Source organism: Urocitellus parryii, chromosome 3, assembly GCF_045843805.1.
Source record: "Urocitellus parryii isolate mUroPar1 chromosome 3, mUroPar1.hap1, whole genome shotgun sequence".
In the NCBI taxonomy this organism is placed as follows: domain Eukaryota; kingdom Metazoa; phylum Chordata; class Mammalia; order Rodentia; family Sciuridae; genus Urocitellus; species Urocitellus parryii.
In genome coordinates this window covers 116,668,893-116,693,579 of record NC_135533.1, presented here as the reverse complement: position 1 = coordinate 116,693,579, position 24,687 = coordinate 116,668,893, and the positions used below count along the sequence as shown (strand labels likewise).

The window sequence follows — 24,687 nt, the reverse complement described above, 5'->3', positions numbered from 1 at the left end:
TCTCTAGCAACTGTGTTTGTCTCTCTTCACAGTAACCCTCTTTCCATGAGATCCCTGAAACTCAGCAGGTACTGCAGTACATGAGTTGGCTGAGTGACACCCTGCCTAGGGACTTGGACTGATGGGAATGGAAGGGGTGGAGTATCCTGGGGCTTCCTCTGGGGAGCAGAGGCAGACCAGCTCAAAGTTGGTAGGCATCCAATGGCTCTGAGTCAGGCACCCTAACAGAGCTCAGGTGGTTTGCCCAACCCACAGGGACAGCCTGAGCACTGGTGGCAGGTCTGGCTTGGTGATAAGGGCCTCTAGTATGAGACTTAAGGGGGCTAATTGCTCAGCCTTGACCCTGATATATGTTTCCTTTAACAGTCATACTCTAGGCATCTCCCTCCACCATCTCCCCACTAAAACTCATGTGGATTAGGCAAGGCAAGGTTGGCCCCCGTCCATTCAGAAGAGGTGCAGACACAGGGTCTGGAGATGGAGTGTGACTTTCCCAAAGAAATCAGCAAAACATAGTGGAAAAAGGCACATTATCCGGACTTGGAAGACCTGAGTTCTGGCAAAGCCAGTTAGAACCTGACTTGAGTCCTGTCCACCTTTCCCCGAAAAGTCCTGGTGTTGGTCCCCTCCCTACCACACCTAAGTAGGGATTTATACTGATAAATGTCCTGGCACAGAATGGGGTGGGAAGAGAGAGCTTCTTGGGCATGGAAATAAATCTCCTTATCTCATGCTCTTAAAAGGTCCTGAAATTGGGAGAGGATGCGTTCAGAGGTTTGAAGGTCTGGGGATATTGTGAACTTGCAAATCATGGGTCTGTAAGACTCCCTTGCGTGCAAAGCTTCAGTCACTGGCTACCATGCAATTTGGAGATACAGCTCCAGGACTGACTCTACTATTCCCTGGCTTGTCAGCTGGAGCCAAGGCCTTTAGTTCCCTTGGCTCTAGAGTGATTTCCCTGCCTCATCTAGAACCCCATCTCTCCTCCAATGCTGTAGTCCTCAGGGTGGGGGAATCTGACAGCAGACGCAGTGACAACATGCCCCAGTGGCCAGACCAGAAGGCACTTCTTTGCTGGTTTTGTGCCAGTAGGTACAAGAGGCAGTGAGTGGGCAGAGTATCCCTCTGGGTACCCCAGGAATGTTCCAGACCCCCTTAGGATCCCTGTGGATAGACACCTTCATCACATTCCAAGATGGTGGACCCAAGGCTCCAAAGTCACATGGCAAGGAAGCAACAGAGTCTGATTGAAACCCAGGTCCTCAACCCAGAGCTTGGTCTACCTCCTACCTCAGACTGCTGTTTCCATAAGACTCATGTCCCCATGTTACCCTTGTTTCCCCACAGCCTTAAGTTTGGCCATAAGGTTCACTCAAGTTTGACTCAGTCCCTGCCACCCTTTTGCTGACCAAAGGAAGGAGTTCCCACACAGCTGGGCTGCTGTTTCTGGGCCACCAGTCAGCTATGCCACTGACCCAGGCAGCTGCCAACCCAGCCTCACAGCAGGTACAGAATGTACTTAAGTAATTCACTGAAGAGCACTTGTGGAGTACCCACATCTCCCTGGGCAGGCCTCTGGAAGTTCTTGGAAACTTTACTGATTCTTTGTTTTCTCTTCACATCCCCTGCCTCCAGACCTGAGGACCTGGGAGAAGGGGCAAACAGGATGGAGTCTCAAGTCGGCTCCATCCACATAGCCAGGCCACCTCCACATGAGAAAGACCACACAAGGTCCTCTTGTCTGTGTGGAACCCTGCTACAGCTGAAAGAGAAAGATGCTTCATTGTTTCCAGGTTCTTGCTGGTCTGTGGGTATCCCTTCTGGAGGCCTCTTGCTCCCTCAGCCCTAGTGTCTACTCCATCACTTCCTGTCAATCCTCTATAGCCTCTTGGATCCTCTCTTTTTGTATGAATAGTGATATAGATGGGTGCTTTGCTCTCATATAACTCATATTTAAAACAAAATTTAAAAGAACTGCATTACAACAGTATAAAAGAGGGCTCAGGCTAGTGATTCATATCAAGGGTTATCTTGGCTTCTTAGAAGCAAAAGCAAAAGCTACTTGGGAGGCTCAAGCAGGAGGGCTGCAAGTTCAAGGCTGGCTTGGGTAATTTAGCAAGACCTGTCTCAAAATAAGAAATAAAGGGTTAAGGATGTAGCTTAGTACTGCAAAAGAAAAAAAAAAGAAAGAAAGAAAAAGAAAAGCAAAAGCAAAAAGATGAGATCACAGAGCAAACATCGAGGATGAATTAGGTTCCTTACTTTCCCTCATCTCCTACCCTCACTGTTTATGGGTTTTACATACTTAATAAATTATCATTTTTTTTCTTTAAGGGAAAATGTGTTTCCTACAGACCTGAATGGCTGACAGCCTCTCCCAGACCTGGCCCCAGTTCTTCCCCAGCTCATCTCCTGGGCTCCATTGTTCCCCAAGCCCTCAGGTGTGACCCACTATGTATGTGCTTCTTGCTCTTCCCTTATTGATCTCAAACACATCTGGTTATTCTGATGTGATCTCACCTTCCCAGCTCCCCGCACCTGCTTTGCTCAAGGAGGAAATGTAGGCTCAGTGAGGCCAAGGTACTTGCCTGAGGCCCCAAGGAGGTATCTGCAGGGCCAGGGTCTGAGTCCCTGTATGCCTCACCTGCATGTCTCCCAGGGCATGAAACCAGTGTTGCTATTTTATTTTGTAAAGCTAGATCTTTATTGCTATCTGAGAGCCCCTGGAAGGCAGAGATATAATACCCATGGGATCTCATGGCCTTTCTGATGCAGAGCTGGGCTCCTGGAAGATGCTTGCTTACAAGGATCCCTGTTTAAGCAATAGGGCCCAGCCCTGACCTCAGTGGGAGGAGGTTGCCTCCTTCAGGGTAACAGGATGCTGGCTGATACCTGACCATCTATGATCTCTATCTACCTCACAACCTGAGTGGTGCAATGTGACAGGGAGAAGGAAGTCAAACACCCTGGACAGTTGAGGCCTCATTTAGGCCACATGTGGCCAGGCTGGGCTCATGCAGATCACAGACTGTCACAATCACCTGATGAAGTAGACAGGATGGAGGTTGCTCTGTCCTAATATTGAGAGGCTCACATGTGTGGACCCAGGGCTTTTGACATTGCCACTGGTGTGGGGGGTGTACTTGTAGCAAATGAGCTTCCTTGGTTACCCTGTGATCTGAAGAAGTCCATATGTCCTCTCTACCCCCAATGCACGCACCTGGTATCCATCCCCAATTCCCAGGGTCTCCTCTGCTGCTGCTGGCCACCTCCAGGCCCCATCCTCTCTGCACTGTGAAGAGAAAGCAGATTCCTGGCCTGGCCCTGCTGCTCTGGAATGCTGAGCTGGGCAGTGCCCTGTGGACTGTGTGTTTGCTAAGCTGGATTAAGCCTGGGGCCCATCTGGGCACTAGCAAGGGGGAGGCTTCCAAGGGCCCAGAGAAGGCCTGGCTGATCCAGGCAAGACCTAAACATGATCACTTCCACTGAGGTTCTATGACAGCTATACCTGGGGCTAGAAAGCTGTGCCAACCTCTTAGTAGGAGAGACTTTTGCTGACCCAGAACTCCCTACCCAAACTATACATGCCCTGAATCATTTGAGGGGTACTGATGGACTCAAGCCGGTAGCCAGAACCAGTGTCTGGACCCTGAATGAGTGCTGCCTTATTTCCCACTCTAGAGTAGGCCCATAACCTACTCCTGGGACTTGGCATGGAGGGGCTAGATCCCAGGACTCTGTCTACACAGTCCATGATTATGTGACTAATTGGGTCAGTTGTCTTCAGGGTAGAGACAAGTTTCTAGTTTCCTGGCCTTGGTCCTTCCTACCACCCTATAAGGTTGCAAAGAGGGTCCTGGTGAAAGGCCAACAGAGAACATGGGTGCTTCTGAGATGCAGAGGGGCTGGCCAGGGTGCAAGGTTCCCTGGATAATGTGGTTCTGCCATGGTGGGGAGCTTATTGAGATACCCGAGTGCAGAGTGAGAACTTCTAAGCCCAAGACGGAAAAGGTGGGCTTCCCCATCAGTTCTGACCCTACTTGGCTCCAGGCTGGGGAGTCCTGTCCCTGGTTGTCCACCCAGACTCTCCCTTCAGGAATTCTCCTTTCTGAGAAACTCAAACTGATGAAGGAGGTTGTGAGGGCTGCCCACTCAGGAGAAACCACACTGTGTGAATTTTATGGAAAATTTCTTTTTTTTAAATTTTTTTTTTAGAGAGAGAGAGGAGAGAGAGAGAGAGAGAGAGAGAGAGAGAGAGAGAGAGAGAGAGAGAGAGAATTTTTTAATATTTATTTTTTAGTTTTCGGCGGACACAACATCTTTGTTGGTATGTGGTGCTGAGGATCGAACCCGGGCTGCACGCATACCAGGCGAGCGCTACCGCTTGAGCCACATCCCCAGCCCAATGGAAAATTTCTGTTGGTTACCTTAATAGGTATCCATGGGAGAGACAGATTCTCTGACCTGGAAACCTCTGCCCAGCTGTACCCCAGGAGGAGGACAAACTCTAATCGCTTTTGCTGTTCCTAATCCTAATCCTGCCAATGACCTCACTGCTCCTCAAAGATAAGCAGGCATGGGGGTCAGACGGCTAACATATGTGTGGCCTGGGAAAGCCTCTCAATTTCTTTGGACTACCAAGCCAGGACCCTCTCTGGTCAAACCAGATAGGGCTGCTTGGAAACAGTCTCCTCCACACTAATTTCCCTCCTAGATGGGGGCATGAGGAAGGTACCAGAGAACTGGTGGACATTGCGGTGGGTAACCATTGGGTTCACATAGATATGATAAGATAGGCTTAATGCCTAGAGGGTCTAGGCTGTGAGGTTGGCTTTATCTCCAGCCACTAAGACACATAGCAGGTAATCCTGGGCATGGAGAGGGCAGGAAAAATGGGGTGTCTCCACCTGTGGCAGGGCCAGGACCTTCCAGGCATCTGATGTCTTATTATAACAGCAATTTGGGAAGGCATCTTTTTTTCTGCCTGTTACACTATAGAGGTGCTGGGGCTGAGGCTGCCCACCCACATGCTGATCTTCATGTAGCCATCATTACCATGGACCCTCACCTTTCACAGCCCTGGGAAGGACATGGCAGGGAGACAGTTTCCCAGTCACCTCCGCTTGGCCAAAAAATTCACACCAGGGCTCAACAGGTCTCGCCTCTCCTCCCATTGAGAAGTAGTGAGCTGGCATCATTTACACAAGAAACCCAAACGTAGTCCAGCAGAAAGGAGCAGTGCTGAGACTCAGGCTGGTTCTCTCTGGTTCAGAGTCTGCCACACTGAAAATGCTTGGCCATCTTAGCTACCCAAGATTTTGAGTGGAATCTCCTGGAATTCTGGGCTCAGCTTGGGGTTCCTCTGGCCAGCCAAGCTGCCATGTTCTGTATAACCATTATCCTGGCCCCATCGAGGCTGAGCTCTGAGGGCAGAGTTGGGTCGGTCACCTGCCTGTGTTGGCTCTTCACATGGCACTGAGCACAGCCTGACCATCAGCTGGGGCTGCAACCCTTCCCTAACACCAATGGGTTCTCCTTGATGTGACTCAGTCTTGGTGTTGGTGAGGCAGATTTCCACTTTAATTAAAACTTTAAAATAGCCCTTGCCATATCCAAAATAGTTCACCTCTTGTGCACAGGAACCAGCACCATCTGGCTGCCAGTTTGCCAAGTTATTCAAAGACAATTCTGAAATCTATTTTTACTCATCTCCCCAGGCCCCAAGTGAGCAAGCTGTCAGAAGCAAAACAGGGGTCATCTGGACAGAAACCTGTCCCATGGGCAGAATCAGGGGCAGCTCCAGGCCTCTCCCCACTGCTTGGGTTGGCTCAAGGAGCCCCAAGTGGTCTCCTGGGCCATGATGAACCAAATGGGGCTTCAGAGAAGCCTTGGGGCACTCCCATAAGTAAGCTCTTTAGACATCAGCTTTATTTCTATGAAGTTTTGAGTGCCATAAGTTACTGACCTCTATCCACGTACCTGTCCTCACCAGCTTCTGCCTTCCAGTTTTCCCACTGTCCCCTCTCAACGCCTGGCACTGTACTCTTATAACTTTCTCCAACTGGACTATCCTCTCAAGCCAAGTCCATCTGTGCCCTGGTTGTGCCAGGCACCCTTCTCCATGGGTTTTTGCATATCCTTGCTGTCAGGATTTCATAGGTTCCCCCATCCCCAAAGCCAGCTCTTCTGTGGCTCTGAGCCATATTTCTTGTGAGATGCTAATTTCCTTAGCAAACTCAGGGACCCAGAGTGCAGGGTTGGTCTCTGCACCCCTGCTTTCTGTCACTTTGGGCACCTCGATGGTCCTTGGTGTTTTATGGGGCTTGTCCTCTGGCTGGTTTTGCCCACTTGCTACTTACATAAAACCTATTCTGGAAAAGAATCCTCCTGCATCCTCTAGAACCCATGTTGGGGTGCTAAGGATTCAGTGAGCACGGGACCCTGTTCTTCTAGTGGTGTAGGCCCACACCTTGAAGGCTTCCCTGATGGCCTTGCTTTCCACCCATACGCAGCTCTGCTAGCCCTGCCTTCAACTCAGAGCAGCATTGCCTGTTTCTTGCCAGTGCAGCTCTCCTCTCCCCAGCCTCTGAGTCTTCAATGGCCTGCGCTTGCCTTGCCGACAGCCCATTTTCCAAGCAGCGGGTCTTGCTGAAATGCCATTCAGATCATTTCACCCATTCTGAGTAGAAGGCAGAAAACTTTGGTGATGGCACACAGGTCCTGTGCAACTGGCCTGGTGTCCCCTCTGACCTTCCCTCCCCTGACTCTGAGCCTTCATTCCATGTGCAGGCAGGTGGGCATCCTTGTGTCCCAAGCACCTCTTACCTCCAGTCAGTGTTTTCCTATGACCTCCCATCCCATCCTGCCTCACTGGTTCTTTCTTCTGAAGGTCTTTCTGCTGATGATATTTTGTATCATCTACATAGTTGCAGCTCCCCAATGAGGATGCAGGGCCCATGAGGGCAGGGGCTGTGTACCCAGTGTCTAGAAGAGAAACTGCCTGGGTGGCAGAAGGTTTCCTGTGTACTTCAGTATCCACCAACAGCTGCACAGATTCCTCCCCACAGAATTGCTCATAGGTACCTGCAGGGCTGACCTGAATTATGGCTCCTAAGGGCCATGGCAGGTTGGGTTGTCAGAGGGGCCTCTTCAAGAGTCACCAATCACAAGGAGCCTCTCCAAGCTCAGATGGGGGATGCGTGTCAGGAGTAATCTGCCTTGCTTGGGTCCTACCTGTGGAGACCTGGAGGAGCTGATACTGCAAAGACAGAGTCCAGCTGTCAGCCCCACAAGGGGCTCAGTGCTTCAGGGATAGATAACCACCATCACCTGCCACCTATTGCTCAGTGCCTTCTAGTGGGAACCATGACTGCCCTCTCTTGGCTGGAGCCGAGAGGAGGAAGAGGAAGAGCAGGTGTAAGTGGGTGGCATAAGAAGGTTCTGAGGGCTCTGTGGGTGAGAAAATGTGTCTGTGTGGCAGTACTTCCCATCCAGGCATCTCCACCCAGACCTACAGACAGAACTTGTCCCCACCCCTAGCCTGGGAAGGGAGTATCCACCTTGTCCTAGGGCAGACTGTCCTCCAGAAAGACCTCACAATACAATGGGGCTCTTCTGCTCTGGGCAAGAGCAATGGGGCCCAACTCAGCCAACTCCAGGTGTGCTGGGCCTGGGATACTGGTGGTGTGTTCCAGTCCTTCCATAAAGATCCTCCCCTTGGCCAGCAGTGGAGATGACCCAGACACAGAGGCCACTGGCTCATGCAATAGCCAGCCTGCAAGCCCCAGACCAAATGACCATTCTAGGCCTTGTGGAGGCACCTGGATAATGCAGATAATGATGACAACAACAAAGCTATAATGACACCAACTTCATATGGCTGTTGTGAGGCATAAAATCATAAGCAGGAGACTTGGGAGTCTCTTATCACATCACCACCATTCCACAGACCTGTCCTTCAAACAAGGCATTTGCTTTATCACAAAGATAAATTTACAGGAAAAAAGAATAAGCCTGACCAGGCATGGTGGCACATGCCTGTAATCCCAGTGACTCAGGAAGCTAAAGTAGGAAGATCATAAGTTCTAGACAAGCCTGGGCAATTGAGTGAGACCCTGTCTCAAAAAGAATACACAAATAAAAATTTTAAGATATACAAAGGCTGGGGATGTAGTTCGTGGTAAAGCATCCCTGGATTCAATTCACAGGACCAACCAACCAACAAACAATACCACCCTCCCCCTCAAAAAAAAAAAATAGTAACAATAGAAAAAGCTTGGAGAGTTCCTTTTTCTTTCTTCTTCTTCTTCTTTTTTTTTTTTTGGTCCTGGAGATTGAACTTGAGGCACTTGACCACTAAGCCACATCCCCAGCCCTATTTTGTATTTGATTTAGAGGCAGGGTCTCACTGAGTTGCTTAGCACCTCACTTTTGCTGAGGCTGGCTTTGAACTCGCAATCTTTCTGCCTCAGCCTCCTGAGCTGCTGGGATTATAGGCGTGCGCCACCAAGCCTGGATGAGAGTTTCTTTTCTCTACTTTACCTAAAATAAAACCCAAAGCATGAGCTTGCTACGTGTACTAATGCAATCATTCTCCACCTTAAACCAAGAGATAGACCCAGTGTTACACCATGAGGTGTGCCCTGGTTCACAGGTTTGGAACATGGGGAGTGCATCCCATACTAGGTGGACAGAGCACCTAGAACACTGCACATTGGGATTCAAGGTTCTTTCTAAAAACCCAAGTCATTTAACAGTGCTGTAAGATTTCTCTTAAATTGTAGGCTAATTTCCAGTTACCAAAGACAGTAATTCAAGCAAGGATCTGCTGGACTGGCTTTTGTCAGTCCAAAAATCAATCAATCAAGCAAGCAAGCAAACAATTGCCCATGAGAAAATTCTGCCAGACACTAAGCAATTCATTCATTTGTTCCTGTGTTCTTTCATAATCCCTCCCTGACCCCTTCTCTCATTTGCTGAGGCTTCCATATTCTAAGCCCTGTGCCAAGCATGGAGGCTATGAGGCTATTGGAACTGCAAAGGGGACTGTGTCTGTCCTTTTCTTGTGGGAGGACAAGTCAAGACACTGTGGTAGAAAGGCCCATGAGACACCACAGAGCTGCAGATGGGGGTAGTAGGTGATGTTGAGCTGGGGGTGCAGGACTTCTTGCCCCCAGTCAAGAGGAGATATGAGTTTATTTCCCTATAGGCTGTAGCGGGACATCCTTAGTAGCTGTGACCCTGAGCCCACTTTTCTCCTTCCAGGCCTTGATCTATGGCTACCACCTCTGCCCTCTGCAGGCCTAACCATGGCTTGCCCTGGCTCTCAGGGTATAGAGGTGTACATGACTGGCATTTAAGGGTTACTTTCTCATGGGGCTGTAGTCCTAGCACTTTCCCAGACCCCATCCATACTTGGCTTTCAAGTAACCAGGGAAGCTGCTGGCCCTAGGTCAACATTCCTTTTGAAGGATGCACCACTAAACATATATGGGATAGAACATCACTAGGACATCTGCTGGACTTGGAGCTCTGGGGGTGGGCAGCACGCTGTCTGTTCACTGCTGAGTCCCTTCCTGGCACAGGCTTGGGAAGGATTCAGTAAATAGTTTCTAAGATCTGGGTTAAATGCCCATCAGACGGACTTCTTCAGCTGCATAAGGCGTACAGCACTTCACTACATAGTAAGAGGGACGGTACAGCAATGGCAAAGGCATGGAGAGGTGAAGCACTGCAGTGTCACTGTATCCCTAGTCTATAAACCTTCCCTCCTCAAACACACAGGGAAGAAGCCATACTGGATGAGAGGCGAGGATGCTGCCCTGCTCCTCAGAGGGCTGTGGAATGTGGCAGGGGCCTGCACAACTATCATGGAGCCTGGATACTCAGGGATTATCAGGAGGCCATGTCCCCCAGCTCCACTGGGAGCTTGTGGCTGAAAGGCTTATGATATTGAAGCTCTTTCCCAAATTTAAAGGAGTTTTAAATTGTCCCCCCGCTGCCCTGACTTTTCTCCAGAGGCTGAATAATGGCAGTCTTTGCCATCTTGGGGAAGAGTGAGGATAAAATGCAGGCCCATCTGAATAGGAGGCTCCTGGCTGTGGGGCCTCTGCAGGATCACTTCTCTGTGGGGTACATCTGCATGGCTGGCCCTCACCCTCTGCTCCATCATGACCCAGACTCGGTCAGAACCTATAAGGTTGAAAATGTGGAGCCACTCACCAGGGCTGAAATACAGCATCCAGGAGCTGGGTCTTTCCTATCCAAGGGGCCAGTGGGAATAGAATCCCCAAATTCAGGTGTGGACTTCTGGGAAGCTTCCTTTCACAGCACAGTCAGGAGGTGGGGAGTGGGACCTCCACATCTGGCAGTGATATCTGGAGGGATTGGGAGATAGCAATTTGTACCTTCTGGGGGTATCTGGGATGGCTTCCATCTCTGGGTCCCCAGTCTTCCAGGATGGGTCCTGGTGGGGACTCAGCCATGGTGATCAGAGGCCACATGGCAGCTCAAAGGTAAAAGATACATGAGGGACTCAGAGATCCCGAGATTGGGATCCCACCCTGGGCAGACATGAGGCCCTCACTTCCATATCCTGGTGTCAGAGTGCAACCACAGCAGGAGGGGGCCTCTGAAGCCCTCAGGGGCCATCATTCCTGCAGTGGGCCACACTAACTTGGGTTTGCATCCTGGTTTGGCAACACTGGGCATTTCAGGTGACTTCTCTGAGACTCAGTTTTCACTCCAGCACTAAGAATACAAGTGGTACTGGTGAGGCTCTTGGAAGTAGCAAGAGGTTGAAGCCTCAACAGGCTCCATGGGGAATTGGGGGTAGAAGATGTATGGTTGTCTTGGTTACAGAATCTGGTCCAACCCCTTTCTTGTAAAAGACATGGAAGCCAAGGCTGGCCAGGGGTGACCCATGTGGTGACCCTCAGGCACACTTGCCTGCATGGTCCCTTGGCACACAGTAGGGGTTTGGACAACTGATGGAGCCATATAAAAGCTCTCTCAGAATTGGTCTGGTTTCTGCCAGGTGAGGGATGGCAGTCAGGAAGGGACCCCAGGAGAAACTTGGGCCTCTGGTCCAGCAAGGGCTACAAGTACAGCCTATTGTGGCAGCCCTTACTCCTACCCTCTGCATGGGATTGAGAGGCCCTTGGGTCAGGCTCATACCAGCCAATCTACAGACCCCAGCCCAGGGTGTAGCTCCTGACCCTTAAGGCCACAATTGTCTATCACACATTTCCCTGGAGCTGGTGCTGGAAAGAGGCCTCATAAGCAATCCCAGGGGGCTGTGCTTCCCATAAAACAATTCATTATACACTTAGACTGTGAGCTGTTTTATGGCTTTGTAAACACAGATGAGCCTCTGATGCCTGATAAAAGAGGTGCTAGACTAGAACCAGCTGTGAGGCTCATTATCTTGGAGAAGCCAAACCTGCTTCTTCAAGGCCAAGTGGCCTCAGTCTTGGGTGGAAGGCAGTACCAGGGAAGCCAAGCCAGGGAAGCATCAGGCGGACACTGGCTTCCAGATGGACAGGAGAGCATGATTGCAGCATTGTGTCATTAAATGAACAACATCTGGGTGTGTCACTGATACAAGTACAGGGACCTGGGCCCACAAAATCTGTGAGTTGTAAGGAGGATGGTGACCCAAGAAGGTAGGTGGAGGAAAATGAAAGCAGAATGGGGCGACATGCAGGGTGGCCACACAGCCCAATCCAGCCTCTTCTGGATTCTTTATACACTAATATGGACTGCAGTCTGAGCACTGTGGGATCTGGGGACCTGGGGAAGGACAAAGGTACATACATCTGTGGGCTGAGATTCCCAGTGGTATGGGAGAAAGGCACTCCTTGCTCAGCCTCAGGCACCAGGTAGGGATTCCCAATGTTAAACCCAGGCTCCAGGCTTGAGCATGTCTGGACATGTGTGGGTGGCGGGAGGCCCTTCTGCCCCACAATCATGCTGCCAACAGGCCTGGATCTCAAATGCTCAGGTATTAGGCTTGGCCTGCAGTGGGCTCCAGCCTCCATCTGCCCACCCTGCCTTTGGGTTTCCTGTTAGGCCTGGGGCATGGTACCAACTCCTCGCTCAGCTGGCGCTTACCTGGACACTGGTGTTGACCATTGTCTTCAGCCAGCCCATGGCCTTTCTGAGCCATGTTTCATGGACCTCTAGTACCCACTCTGTATGGCCTCCATTTCTATACTCCTCCCCTGCCTGACTACCTTGTTCCCAGCATGCCACCCCATGGGACTTCTGGCCCAGATGTGCCTGAATGTGCCTCTCCAGGAGGCTGTCCTTTTTTTTTTTTTTTAACTGGGAATTTAACTCAAGGGTGCTTTACCACTGAGCCACATCCCCACCTCTTGGTATTTTCTTTTTAATTTTGAGACATGATCTCCCTAAGTCTCTAAGGTTGTATTCAAACTTGTGATCTCCCTGCCTCAGCCTCCCAAGTAGTTGGAATTACAGGTGTGTGCCACCATACCCAACAGACCCAAGTCTGGGTGGTAGAGGCCTGGTAGAGCTCCGTGTTAATGCAGGAATATTCAAAGGTGAAATGATTGGATTGTGAGAGCCGTAGCTTAATCAGTCCATCCAATTTTGAGTGAGCTAACTGGAAGGTAACTGTGGGCTGGTAGGGCATGGCTGGAGGAGGCGGATTACTGTGGCTGTGCCTTGGAAGAATTCATCTTGTGGCTTGGATCCCTTCCCCCTTCTCTCTTAGCTTCCTGGCTGCCATGAATGGAGCAGTGCTCCTCCATATTGCCCTTTGGCCATGATGTGCTGCCTCACCTTGAGTCCAAAGCAATGGACTCAGCTGTCTCCTGACTGAGACCTCTAAAACTGTAAGCCCCAAATAAACTTTGCCTTTTCTAAGTTGTTCTTGTCAGGTATTTTGGTCACAGCAATACAAAATTCACTAACATACCTGGGCAACACTCACCAGGCAGAAAGAAGAAGGACCCAGAAGCACAGTCAAATATTAATTCCTGTAACCACAGACTGACCCTCCAAGCTCCCAGAACCCAGGGAGGGTAACCAACAGCCATAGCTGTACCTCTTAGTTTATAGACTATGGTTACTTGGTTTGTCTATCAGGTTGGCATGACTCCCTGGTAGGCTTAGCTCCAAAGTTCTTTTAGCTAACAGAACCTCCCCACCCACCACACATACCTGTCTCCTTTCCCCATGCTTATGTGGATCCTGATCCCACTATATCTGTGGGTTGTACCCAAGGCAAGAGCAGGAGCAGCTATGATGGTCGTCATGGCAGCCACATCCCTATTATGTTTGGCCACTGGTCAGCTTCTCAACTTGGGGCCCTGACCTTCCTCACACATGCCCAAAACACCTGTAAGCCTCAAACAGATTCCACAGTCAACTGTGGTTTCCACCAGGCAATTAAAAAGAATGTCCTCACCCAGCAATGACTGAGTAAAGGAGATGACAGAGAACAACAATGACTGGAGAGTATGGGAGGTGCTGGCTTCTGAAAATGACTTAGAGCCCTAGGAAACAGAGTCTTGGTCTGTTAAGCACCTCTGGTCACACAATTAGAGGCCACAGTGTTGCTAACAGGGAGCCCCTTGCTTTTGAGGGTCCCCTCACTTATGTCCAGATGGTGGTGGGGGTGGGAACTCACGTTGATCATAGCATTTGAAGTGATGCGGAAGAGGGTGGCCCGCTCATTCACGACCTTCAGCTTCTCACCGCTCTCAGATGGAATTCTGAGATTATCTAGTTCATTCAAGGAGCGCTGTAGTGCGGCACCATGCTTGGCAATGAGGTCATTGCACGTGCTGAGGTCATCTAACTTCAGGGAGAGGTTCTTAAGGGTGTGTTGTAACTCACTCTTATCTGCTGGGGAGGCAGTCTCTTCGTCGTCGTCTCCAGAGTCATCTGTGAAGGGAAACAGAATTGCTGATTGTCACCAATCAACATGGCCCAAGAACCAAGGAAGGCAAAGTAGGAAGCACCCCATTCAAAATCATTGTTTCCCTAGATGATGCCCAAAGCTGCTCCTAGCCAGGGTGAAGGACCTGCTCAACCCTGACCCAGCCAATCCAGGCCTACCTGAGTCAATGGAAGAGCTTAGACTTGGTTTTGGAGAGGGTAGTCTGCAGGTGCCTACATGCAGGGCACCAGCTCTCTTAAGTTGTGGCCGGTGGCCAAGGCTGGGTGGAGAGGTAGAGATTGTTCAGTGGGCACAGATATCCTCAGAACAAAGCCAAAACTCCTTTCCTGACCTTGCAGGCCCATCCAGGCTGACTGATACCTTCTTTCCCAAACTTGCTTTCTCTGCTCCAGACCTACCTATTCCTCAGTCACACCCAACTGCCTCCTGCTCCCTGCAAATGCTTGAGCTTGTTTGGGACTTTCACCCTATGTCTCTACCACCAGGAGCCTTATACCTCCTCTACTTCTTTGGGGTCTCACCCCATTCATCCCTTTGAGACATAATCCAATACTGTTCCCTTCTTCAAAGTCACCCCCAGTTCAGGCTACAATAGAAAATACCTGCTCCCTGTCTCCTCACACATCTGCCCTGGCCCATCTTCCTGCAGATTTGCACCCAGCTCTCCTGAAGAAGACGGCCACTTGCTTATGGAATGACTTCTGTGTGCAGACACTGGCTAAAAGTAGGGACTGAAGTATCCCCAGGGGACACACAAAGCAACTAGTGCTCTCAGAGGTGAAGTCATGCCCAGGCCATCTCACTAGTTCCCTCTTCACACTGGAGCTTACATCTCCTCCACCCCTTGTTGGGGCCTCCATGCAAGGGGCCAGGCAGCCCTCTGTCTCCACTCCCACCCTCCCTCTCACCTCTCAGGGCAGCTGCTCAGGAACCATCATTGCTCCTCTTCCTACTAGCCAGGAGCTGATGGGCCATGGGGGCCTCTGAGGGCAACTGGCCTGGGGCCCTGCTGCTGCCTAAATGCTTGGGACAGGATAACCAAGAGGCTGACAGCAGCCTGTGAGTCCCAGAGCTGTATCTGCTGAGAAGTTTTTGAAATCTCTTATTTCAGAAATTATCAGCAAGGTTATTTTTTTTTCAGAAGAAAGAAATCTGTAATCTAAGATATAAAATTAAATAAAAATTTAAAAAATAAATGCATATTTTGAGAGAACAGATTTCTGCTCATGGCAGGGAAGGTGCGTGTCGGTAGACAAGGCTAAGTTGCTGTTCCAAGTGCACTGTGAGCCCATGGCAGAACCAAGCCAGCCAGCTCCATGGGCCCCAAGTAAGGGAGAGTGTCTAATGCACATCTTCCCCTGCTGGCCACAGAGAACTTGGGCCAGCATCCAGGCAGGGGGCAGGGAGCCTCCCTACCAAGCAGCCCAATCTCAACCTCAGAGTGGCCCAGCATTGGGAAACCGCATGTGCTGGGCCACCCACTTTATCCAAAGACATTCTGAAGCTCACAATGGAGGTCAGTAGATGGCAGCTTTTCCCTCCACACAGGCAATAAAATATAGGTTCCAAGTGGCCAAGCCACAGACTTAGGACTCAGCTGCTAAGGGTAAGAGCAGTGAACTGAATCCAGGACTGTCTGCCAGTATGGCTTCCTCTCTGACCTCAGAAATGCTCCACCAACTGATGTGTACTCAATCTTTCTGAGTGCCAGGCCTTAAGGAGGGTGCTGCCTCAGGTAATGCATGTGGTGACCCAGCAAGGTAGGCCTCGGGCAGAAAGGTGCATAGAAATTGCCAGGGCTATGAGGTGAGGGGACTCTGGCATCAGAGCCTGGGTTCCTGTGACCTCCCATCACTGAGATATATTGCCACCTTCCCAGCCTAACAACCAGAATGACCAGCCAACAACCAAGTAGAACAGCCACTGACTCTACGCCAGAAGAGCCACATAGGATCAGGTCTGGCTGTAGGTCAGCCTGAATGTGACTTCTGATTCTTCGAACGAGAGGAGGACAGATGCAAGTATTTAACGGAGCATCGTCCCCTGTGGCAGATCAGGAGGCTCCATACTTCTATTTAACTTGTTGTTAAATGGTATACCTTTGGAAACAGCTCTCAACGTCCAAGTTCAGGTTCCCAGAGACACGATAACATGCTTGTTCTGCTGTCATGTAGCTGGCTGTGTTGGAGGCAGGACAGGAAGAACCAGGGTCAGTGATTACTGACCAGCACAGTCCATTTACAGAGATGGGCAGGAAGAGTCCTTCCCAGAGGGGCAGTGAGATCAGGAAAATGAGGAAGGGTGGAATGAGGGGGAGAGTGAAAGAACAAATGATTGGGGGCCTGTTGGTTCTTGGCAGCTGACTAGCATGTCACACACAGGAGGGCAGGATCTGTGGATAAAGCAGGTGGGAGGGATAGGGCACAGAGATAAAGCAGGCTGGAGAGGGAGATGGTGAAGGGTCTCTGGCACAAACCCAGGGGTCTGGTCCCTTATCCCTCGGCAAAAGAGAGTGTGTGACATAAGCAGCAGTCTGTGGGAAAGATGAGATGGGCGGCAGGTGGCATAGTGGACAGACTAGAGGGATAGAGAAGCCAAAGATATGTAGGGCCAAGGCCAGGGTGGCCACATGAGGTCAGGGGCTGGAGAAAACAGAAGGACTGGACTTGGGCAGAGAGGACCCTGAAACCAGCCATACACATGGACAGTAGCCCCACCCAGCTCCAAGGCCATGACTAGTACAGGCCATACTCCTATACAATTCCTGCATACCTGCCATCCCTGGAGTGGGGGTGGTGGCACCTACGCCCCACATTCCAACAGCAAGACTAAGGTTGTTCAAATGCATGATGGTGTGACCCATGTCAGCCTGAGCAGACTCAGAACTAAAACAATGTTCTCTAGGAAGGTGACCTCTGGCCACACTGAGTCCAGAAGTTTCAGGTCCAAGTAAGGGAACCTCACAATGAGGAAACCCACATTGGAAAGATAAATAAAATAATTATCTCTTGGTATCTTTAGTGGACTGCTTCCAGAACCCCCGAAGATACCAAAATCCAAGAATGCTCAAGTTCCTTATTCAAAATGGCATGGTATTTGGGTACAACCTAAACGGATCCTCCTTATACTTTAAATCATGTCTAGATACTTATTATTTCCAAATAGTTTTAATCTGTGTTTGGTTGAATCCTCAGATTTGGGACCAATGAATAGGGAGAGCTGACGGTGTTAGGGGCACAAATAAAATCTATTTAATGTGACAGTCCTCAGATTAGGAAAAAGACCGGCATTGTTAGTTTATGCTTTCTGAAGGACAATCTCACAAACAGCCAACAAGAGTCATGAAAATAACTTTGTGGCTCCCATCCCCCACTTCTTCTCTTATGAGGATCTCTACTGGGAGGGAATTTATTCCAGAGCAAAGAAAACACTTGGATGTATGAAGTTATTTAGGGCTGCAGTTCTCAAGCTTATGGCCTCAGGGTTCTCAAGTTTTCATGACCCCTAGACCCTCTCTGTTCTCACATTTCACTGGGAAAAATACTCAGGGATATAGAGTACCCTGGAGAGACAACAAGTATCTGATTATTACAAAGAAAACTAAGAGCATCAACACAGAAAATGCTAAACTACCCACTAACATAAAATTCAACAGAAATTTTGCAAGTGCACTAATACAAGAAGAGGAGCAAGATAGCAAAGAGATCTAGGGCCAGGTCAAAGTCACCCCCATGGGGCTGGGTTCACAAAGCAGCCCTCCCAACCACTCTGGAAAGTCCCCAAACATGCTCAAAAGCAGGCCATGTCACGCTGCCCTGTGGAGGTATAAAAATGAGGAAGTAGGAAGGGGATGCTTGAAGGCTCCGGTTCTCAGCTCGCATTCTGCTCTGCTGCTTTCATGCGTCTATCTCCCTTTTAAGTATCTGTTTCTCAGGTGCATAGCAAGGGCTCCAACCCCCATCTCACCAGTCTGAGAAGGATCTATGGGCTGGGTGGTCTGCATAAGTTGGAACTATCACCACCAATGGCATCCTGAATGCACTGCCTCTCCACTAACCTTCCAGAGAATGCCAGTCCTTTTAAGAAACAATGGAAGCAGGAGGTCTATTTGGACACTTCTGAGAAGAAAAAGGTTTCATCACCCCGGATGCAGTGCAGGATGGGGCATGGCCCCAAATGCATGTGGGAATGAACCAGCAGATCCCTGGCAGGTGGCACCTCTGGAAAAGATCCCATGAATAAGCCAAGGATAGGGAGCTGGGAAAGTGGCATTTTCCTGAAGGGCTGCTGCTGAGAGGGAGACTGGCTGGGTGGTGAGATGGCCTTAGGCCCACAGTCACAGGTACCATCAGTCAGCCCTACCTATCTCAGAGCTACTATGGAGAGCATCAGAAAAATGTCCCCTATCCCTTCTAGAGCCTGAGCTGTCCTGTTCTCCAAGGAATGGATGTAGGAGTGAAGAGAAGGCCACTGACTCTGGAGCCCCAGGCTAGGTGTAAAGCCCAGGCAACCCCACCCCTACTGTGGTGTCCTCATCAGACTGCCAAGAGCCTTATCATTTCCTGGCCAGCCAGGAGACCTGGCCCCTCCTCAACCCTCTAGCCCTCAGGTGGGCTCGGCCCAGGCAGCAGTCACAGCCCTTCTTGCTGATGCACACAAATCCCCAGATAGGGAGGACAGGATTCAGAGCTGCTTCTATTATATTCCCCCATTGGAATGAAGATGGCTCAGGTCACTTACAATCCTCCTAGGGAGGAAGGTTTTCTGGCTTTGGAGTTACCTACTTCTCTGGGCTTCTCCTGCAGTATCTGTGACATAGAAATCATTTTGTTCCCTGCTGTCTGTCTCTGTTCAGAACTGTGGAGTTTGCAGGGAGACAGGCACTGACCCTTGGATAAGGGACAACTATCCAACAGTGAGGAGGATTAGCAGGACAAGGGTGATGGAGCTGAGCTGGGTCCTGTGCAGCACATGGGCCCGGACTGGCTGGCACAGCGCCGAGCCCCTATTACCTTCTCTATTACTCATTTCTCCCATTTTCACCATAGTCACTGCTAGCCAAATCAAGGGTAGAGTCTGGTAGCAAGTGTCCCAGCTGAATCCTGAGCTGTCAGTGACATTCACTCCTGAAATGATCATGCCAAACCCAAAAGGGCAGCGTAGCCCCTGAACTCCCTCCAGATCATGGACAAATTAGGCCAGGCCTCTTTCATTCAGGACACCTTTGTTTTCAAAGGGAAAATTGATACCCAGAAGACAGAAAGGAGCTTGGCTAAGGTCAGGTGTTGGAGCCGTGGTACCAGCCCCTGCTGAGCCCCTTCTCTGACCCAGAAAGCTCTTTCCAAGTGGCTATGACACATTTGTTGATGGCTCAGAAACTGGGTCCCTGGGAAGGTGATCCTGATGTCCTGCTAGTTCCCCTGGAAGGGGAGTAGTAGAAGAAGGTCAGCAAAAGTCACTGCTCCATGTGTCTGCTCTCTGTCACCCCAGGGGGTGGGCTGCTGGCCTCTGATCACATGCTGTGTACTAACAGCAGGCTCATGGGGAGTGCTGGGGGGGGGCAGAGCTCAGGTCTGCAACCACAAAGAGAGATGTATAGAGATGCTATGTCTTACCTTCCCACCCTGCAGGGACCTCCTGGGAGTGGGCTGGGGACTGGAGGAAGAAGGCAGGGAGAGACTGCCTTTGCCGGGCAGCAGCTGGGAGCAAGGGGCCAGTCAGAGAAGCATGAAGTACATCTGTCACTCACCCTTTGTTCGGAAGGATCTTTTCCAGTCTATCAGGCCTGTTCTCAATGCTCATACCCTCTGGTTGGTCTGAGGCATGCCTCTCTCACTTTCTAGGGTGCATAGTATTTTCTTCTAGTCCCGTGGTGTCCCTTCTCCACCTGCTTCCTGTCCACTTCTGCTGAATGTGCTGCAGGCAGTCACTGTGCCTCATTCATTTGGGCCACTGACTTGCTTTGCATGTGCCTGGTACTTCTGGGAAGTGCTGGGTAAACTGTACCCAGACCCAACCTGGGTCCCAGAAACTCCAAAAGCAAGCTTTGGAAGAGGCAGCTTCCCACAGGTCAGCACTGAAGCAGTTGGGCAAGATGACAGAACCTCACAATAGGTAGCAATGACAATCACAGTGACTGTAGTAGCATCGAGGCTTACACAAGGTGCCAGAATTTTTTAAAGCACTGGACAAAAACTATCTCCTAGAGAGTATCCTCATTTTATAAGGGAGAGAGCTGGGAAACTGAGGTTTGGAGTGGGATGGTCCTACAGCATACAAGTGAGAGACCTGGGGTCCTAGCCCATGTGGCCCTGCTTTAGGACCACAGCTCCCTACCACATCTCTCCTAGCCATTTCATCCAGTTCTTGTCTCACTGCAGACCACACTGGCAGAATCTCTAGGAACCTGGCCTGAGAAATAAGCTGCAAACTGGGACAGGCATATTAGGCATATCTGAAGCTACAGTGACTTCAGGTCAGGGCCTGTCCACTTGCTTCCCTGAATAGCAATTCCCTTCTCTATTGGCCCGTCATCTCATTCTCCATCCCAGACCATTAACTTGGCCAGGAAGAGGCTAGAGCTAGAATATTTGCATTGGGGGCTGTACACCCTATCACCCATGTCCTCACTCTGGCAGAAAGGCTGAGGCTCAGCATAGAGGGCATCTGGGTTGAGATTGCCGGGCAACCCAATAACAGTAGATCATATCCACCTACTGCTGTCCAAGATCTTGGGCCTATAAAGCTGTTGCTCACAGGGGAGTATGGTGACTCAGGGAATCAAAACTGAGAGTTGATGGAGGGAGGACTTGAGAGTTGGAGGGAGCAAGATGAAGAGCAAGATCAGGGGCTTCTACCACCTCTTCCTCCTGCTCTGGAAAGGGCCAATCATTTCCCAGCAGGGTTACCAGTATGATCTTTCTGACCTTCTGTATGGATTTCTCCAGATCTTCCATGGCCTGCTGCCTGTGTGCTGCTGGTCCTGGCATACTTCTAATGTTCAGGGCAAACACTCAGAAAAGTGATTAACCAGGATCCCAGTGAGCTTCTTGACTCCTTCAAAGAATATGACTTCTGAAATAAGGATATCCAAGCAGGAAAGGTAGGAAAGACCTTGCTCTTCCCCAGAGACAACTCAGGGTCAGTGAGGGTCATTGTCTTTCCATTCAAGCAACTTCCCATTGATGGTGGGAACTTGGGCCTGAGTCTCCGTGTACTTTTCTCTGCCAGTGGTGATCCTGGGCATCCTGGCTAAAGCAACAAGGCACACTGCACACAGACTGTGGAGCAAAGAAAGAATAATGGACCTCAGCCTTCAAGTCAGGCACAGAGCTGGGAAATGAGGCTTAGGCCCACTCTTGGATGGTGGGACCGTGTGGTGTAAATGACCAAGAGAGACATGTTCCTACCCATTCAAAGACATGACTGACATTGCCATCCCTAGGGAAGCACGGATTCCTGAAATACCCATCAACTTTAACCAGCTACACAGAAAAATGAATTCATAAATCCATAAAACTCAGGTTACCAATGAGTTATAAGGCAATGGATGCGACTTCTCTGATGATTTCGGTGGGGCTATCAGTGTGCGGCAGTGACCTTCCATCCATGAGAAGCTTCCTTTATGAGTTTTCAACCCTCTAGAGTATGTATAGGGCTGGCTGTGACCAAATTCACAACCTTCCTGGAACTTCAGAGTGTGACCTTATTTGGAGGGGCTGATACAAATGCAATTAGTTAAGATGAAGTCATACTGGAATACTATGGCCCCGTAATCCAATGTGACTGCTGTCCTTATAAGAAGAGAACATGTAAGGATACAGAGAGAGATTGAAATGATATGTCCACAAGCCAAGGAATGCTAAGATTCCTGCCAACACCAGAATCTAAGAGAAAGGCATGAGACATCTTGATTTTAGGCCCATTGCCTCCAGAACTACAAGAGAATAAATTCCTGTTGTTTTAAGACACCATTTTGTGGTAATTTACTACATTATGGTAGCTTAGGAAGTTAACACAATGGCTTAAAACAACACTTTTATCATCTTATACTTCTGGAAGTCAGAGGTCTTAAAATCAAAGTGGTGGCAGGACTGCACCCCTTCTGAAAGTTCCAAAAGAGAAAGTTCACCCTTTCTAGCTTATGGAGGCTGCCCTTATTCCTTGGCTGAAGGCCCCTTCCTCCTTCTTCAAAGCCAGCAGAGCAGAATCTTCTAATCTCTCTACCCCTCCTGCCTTTTATAGGGACCTGGATAATTCCCCACATCTCAAGATCCATAACTTAACCATATCTGCAAAGTCCCTTTTGCCATATAAGGTAATATAGCAACAGTTTCTGGGAATTGGGACATGAACATCTTTGGGGGCCATTTTATTTGGCCAGCACTTGGAGTTGCTGGGGCTGAGCTAAATACCTGTCACATTCTTACTCTATGGCTAGTAATTAAGGTTTAACTCACTGTCCTGGGGAGCCGTGTCTGCATGCTCTAGTTGACCACTGAGACCCCTTTTTGGGCAAAAGACCTCACAAGTCCCTCTGGACTTCCTGGAAAGCCTGGTGTGTATACACCATTCTGTTCAGGCCCTATGCAGGGGAGGTGGTATCCTGGGCAGAGCCTGGTGGTCCTACATGGCCTGGGTTAAGTGTGCCTGTCCCTACGCTGGAGATATTAATTTACCTCCTCTAGGGAGGAAGTTAAGTACCCAACCTATGGCTACTGTAGCACTGGGATGTGATATAAGCCAGAGCCTGCATCTCTGGCCCACTGAGCCCTCTGTTGCCTTGCAAAGGCACACTCACGTTTGCATAGAACTGCCTCTTACTTCAAATCAGAGGTCAGAACCAGAGGGAGGCCCTGTTTATTGTGGCCCCTGCTGAGTACTCAGGTCTCTTCTTAGCCCCTTTAATGACCTGGTCTAGCTGAGGAACCCCCTGGCCATCTTTCCTCAGGAGGCGCCTAGGAAGGACGAGTTGCCATGGTAACAGGGGAGCCAGGTGGGCTATTTTTAGAAACAGAGCTTTTTTCATTTTGGAAGAAAATGGATCAAATTTCTCAGTGGTGATGCCCTGTTGTGGGCAGTTCTTTGAAACCAAGAAACCAAAAAGCTGTGCAGATTGGTCTGGGGGAGGGGCACAGGGAAGTGACATGCAGAAGCTCTGTGGCCACCCTGTTTTGTACTGCCTCTTGTTTGTTTCACTGTGGGAAGCCTGGCTTTGTCCTCACCAGTCCACAAATTCCTTGGGGTCAAAGCACATGACAACCAGTTGGGACCCTCCGACACATACACAGTGGTTGGAAATGCGAGTAGCCTTGAGGGAACGGGCCTCAGTTCATGGCTCCCACTGCATCCACACCCAGCAATGGACGGGAGAAGTCTTGGGGGAATGCTGCCAAGATGGGCTATGACAGAGGCACAGGACTACTCGTCCACCTCAGGGTGTCAACAAGGCAGGGATACCCACTTCCCCCCATGCCCGGAAATCCTTGGCACAGTGTTCACAGCAGTCCCAGGCCCTTTCTCCTCCTTGGCTCCTCAGCCAAGCCTGATGCCATATGTGGAACATTGGCTCAGTGCATACTCAATCACTTTCTCACTTCTGCACTGCCATAGTGTATCCCATTGCTGAGATTTCTTTTCTTCTCTTCAAAGGCCCAGTATGAGTCACTTCAACTGAGTTAGCACCCTGAGCCCTCAGGTTCCTTCCCATGGACTCCCAGCACTGGCCCCCTGCAACAGTCTCTGGCCAACTGGAATGATATTTGTGGCTTCCAAATATTTAAAAAGAATGTGGTAGCTTCTTTGAGAACAAAGTTCATCACTTGCTCATCTCTGCATCCCCAGAATCTGGGCAGGGTCCTTGTGGGAAAAGGAAGTCACTATCCCTGCACTACCATGATAGGGTTCCTGAGTCAGTGCAGCATGAGGGCCACTGAACCCAGAGCTGAGACCAGTCACCAGCAGGATCAACCCTCACCAACAGTGCTTCCCTGGATAGATGGGATGGGTACTGTTGTCCCTCTCTGCAGAACTGAATCTAAACATGCAAGACAGGGAAGGGGCAAGTCCTTGTCCCTGAGCCCTGGCAGCTTTCCAGTCCATGGTCTTGTTCTCTGAGCAGCCACTTGTCTCCAGGGCTCCCATCCTAGGGCTCCAGCCCCCTGCGGCAGAGTTCATTCCATCCAGAGTGCTTTGGATTTTGAGCAGGGCATGCATCCTGTTTTTCCCAGTCTGGCTGTGCAAAGAGACACCCCACCAAGGGCCTCTGCAGAGAAGCAAACACAGTGGGTGTCAGTTTCAAGGGAGAAAATGCGAGGGCGCGGCATCCTTGGCAGAAAATAGCCAATTCCAATCTTCATCGTTAGCGCTCCAACATTCAATTACAGCAGCTTTGGTGACTTTAATTTAGATTTTGGGAGCTTTGTTAAGCTGCTCAGGCTTGATCATAGAATCCAATCAGCCGGATGCTGATAACGGAGACAGAAACGTGCCTTGAGGTGGGAGTCTGAGAGGATGTCAAGTGACTTCACTGTATTGACAATGAAGTTGCCCAGTGGCTGTTTCCCCTGTGCTTCCATATGCTGTGCAATTCCATGAATTACACATTTTTCCATTAAGTATCACCCTTAGAGGCAAGGGTAGTGCAGAGATTTAAGGAGTGCACCCAAGGCTGGCCACACCCAGCCTCTCTGACAACTTGTCCAGAAGAGGGGTGCAGGATAGGCACCCTTACACCTATTACCAAGTCTGAGGTGGGGCCT

General features: G+C 50.0%; 1 protein-coding gene across 4 annotated transcripts in view; it reads right to left on the bottom strand.

Moving 5' to 3' along the window:
- The window catches only part of Osbp2 (oxysterol binding protein 2), a 182,865-nt gene that overhangs the window by 17,746 nt on the left and 140,432 nt on the right, over positions 1–24,687 (bottom strand). For all 4 annotated transcript variants that reach the window (XM_026408931.2, XM_026408930.2, XM_026408932.2 and 1 more), the window contains one exon: positions 13,655–13,911. In XM_026408931.2, coding sequence (XP_026264716.1) covers positions 13,655–13,911 — 257 coding nt within the window. The remainder of the gene's footprint in view (positions 1–13,654; positions 13,912–24,687) is intronic.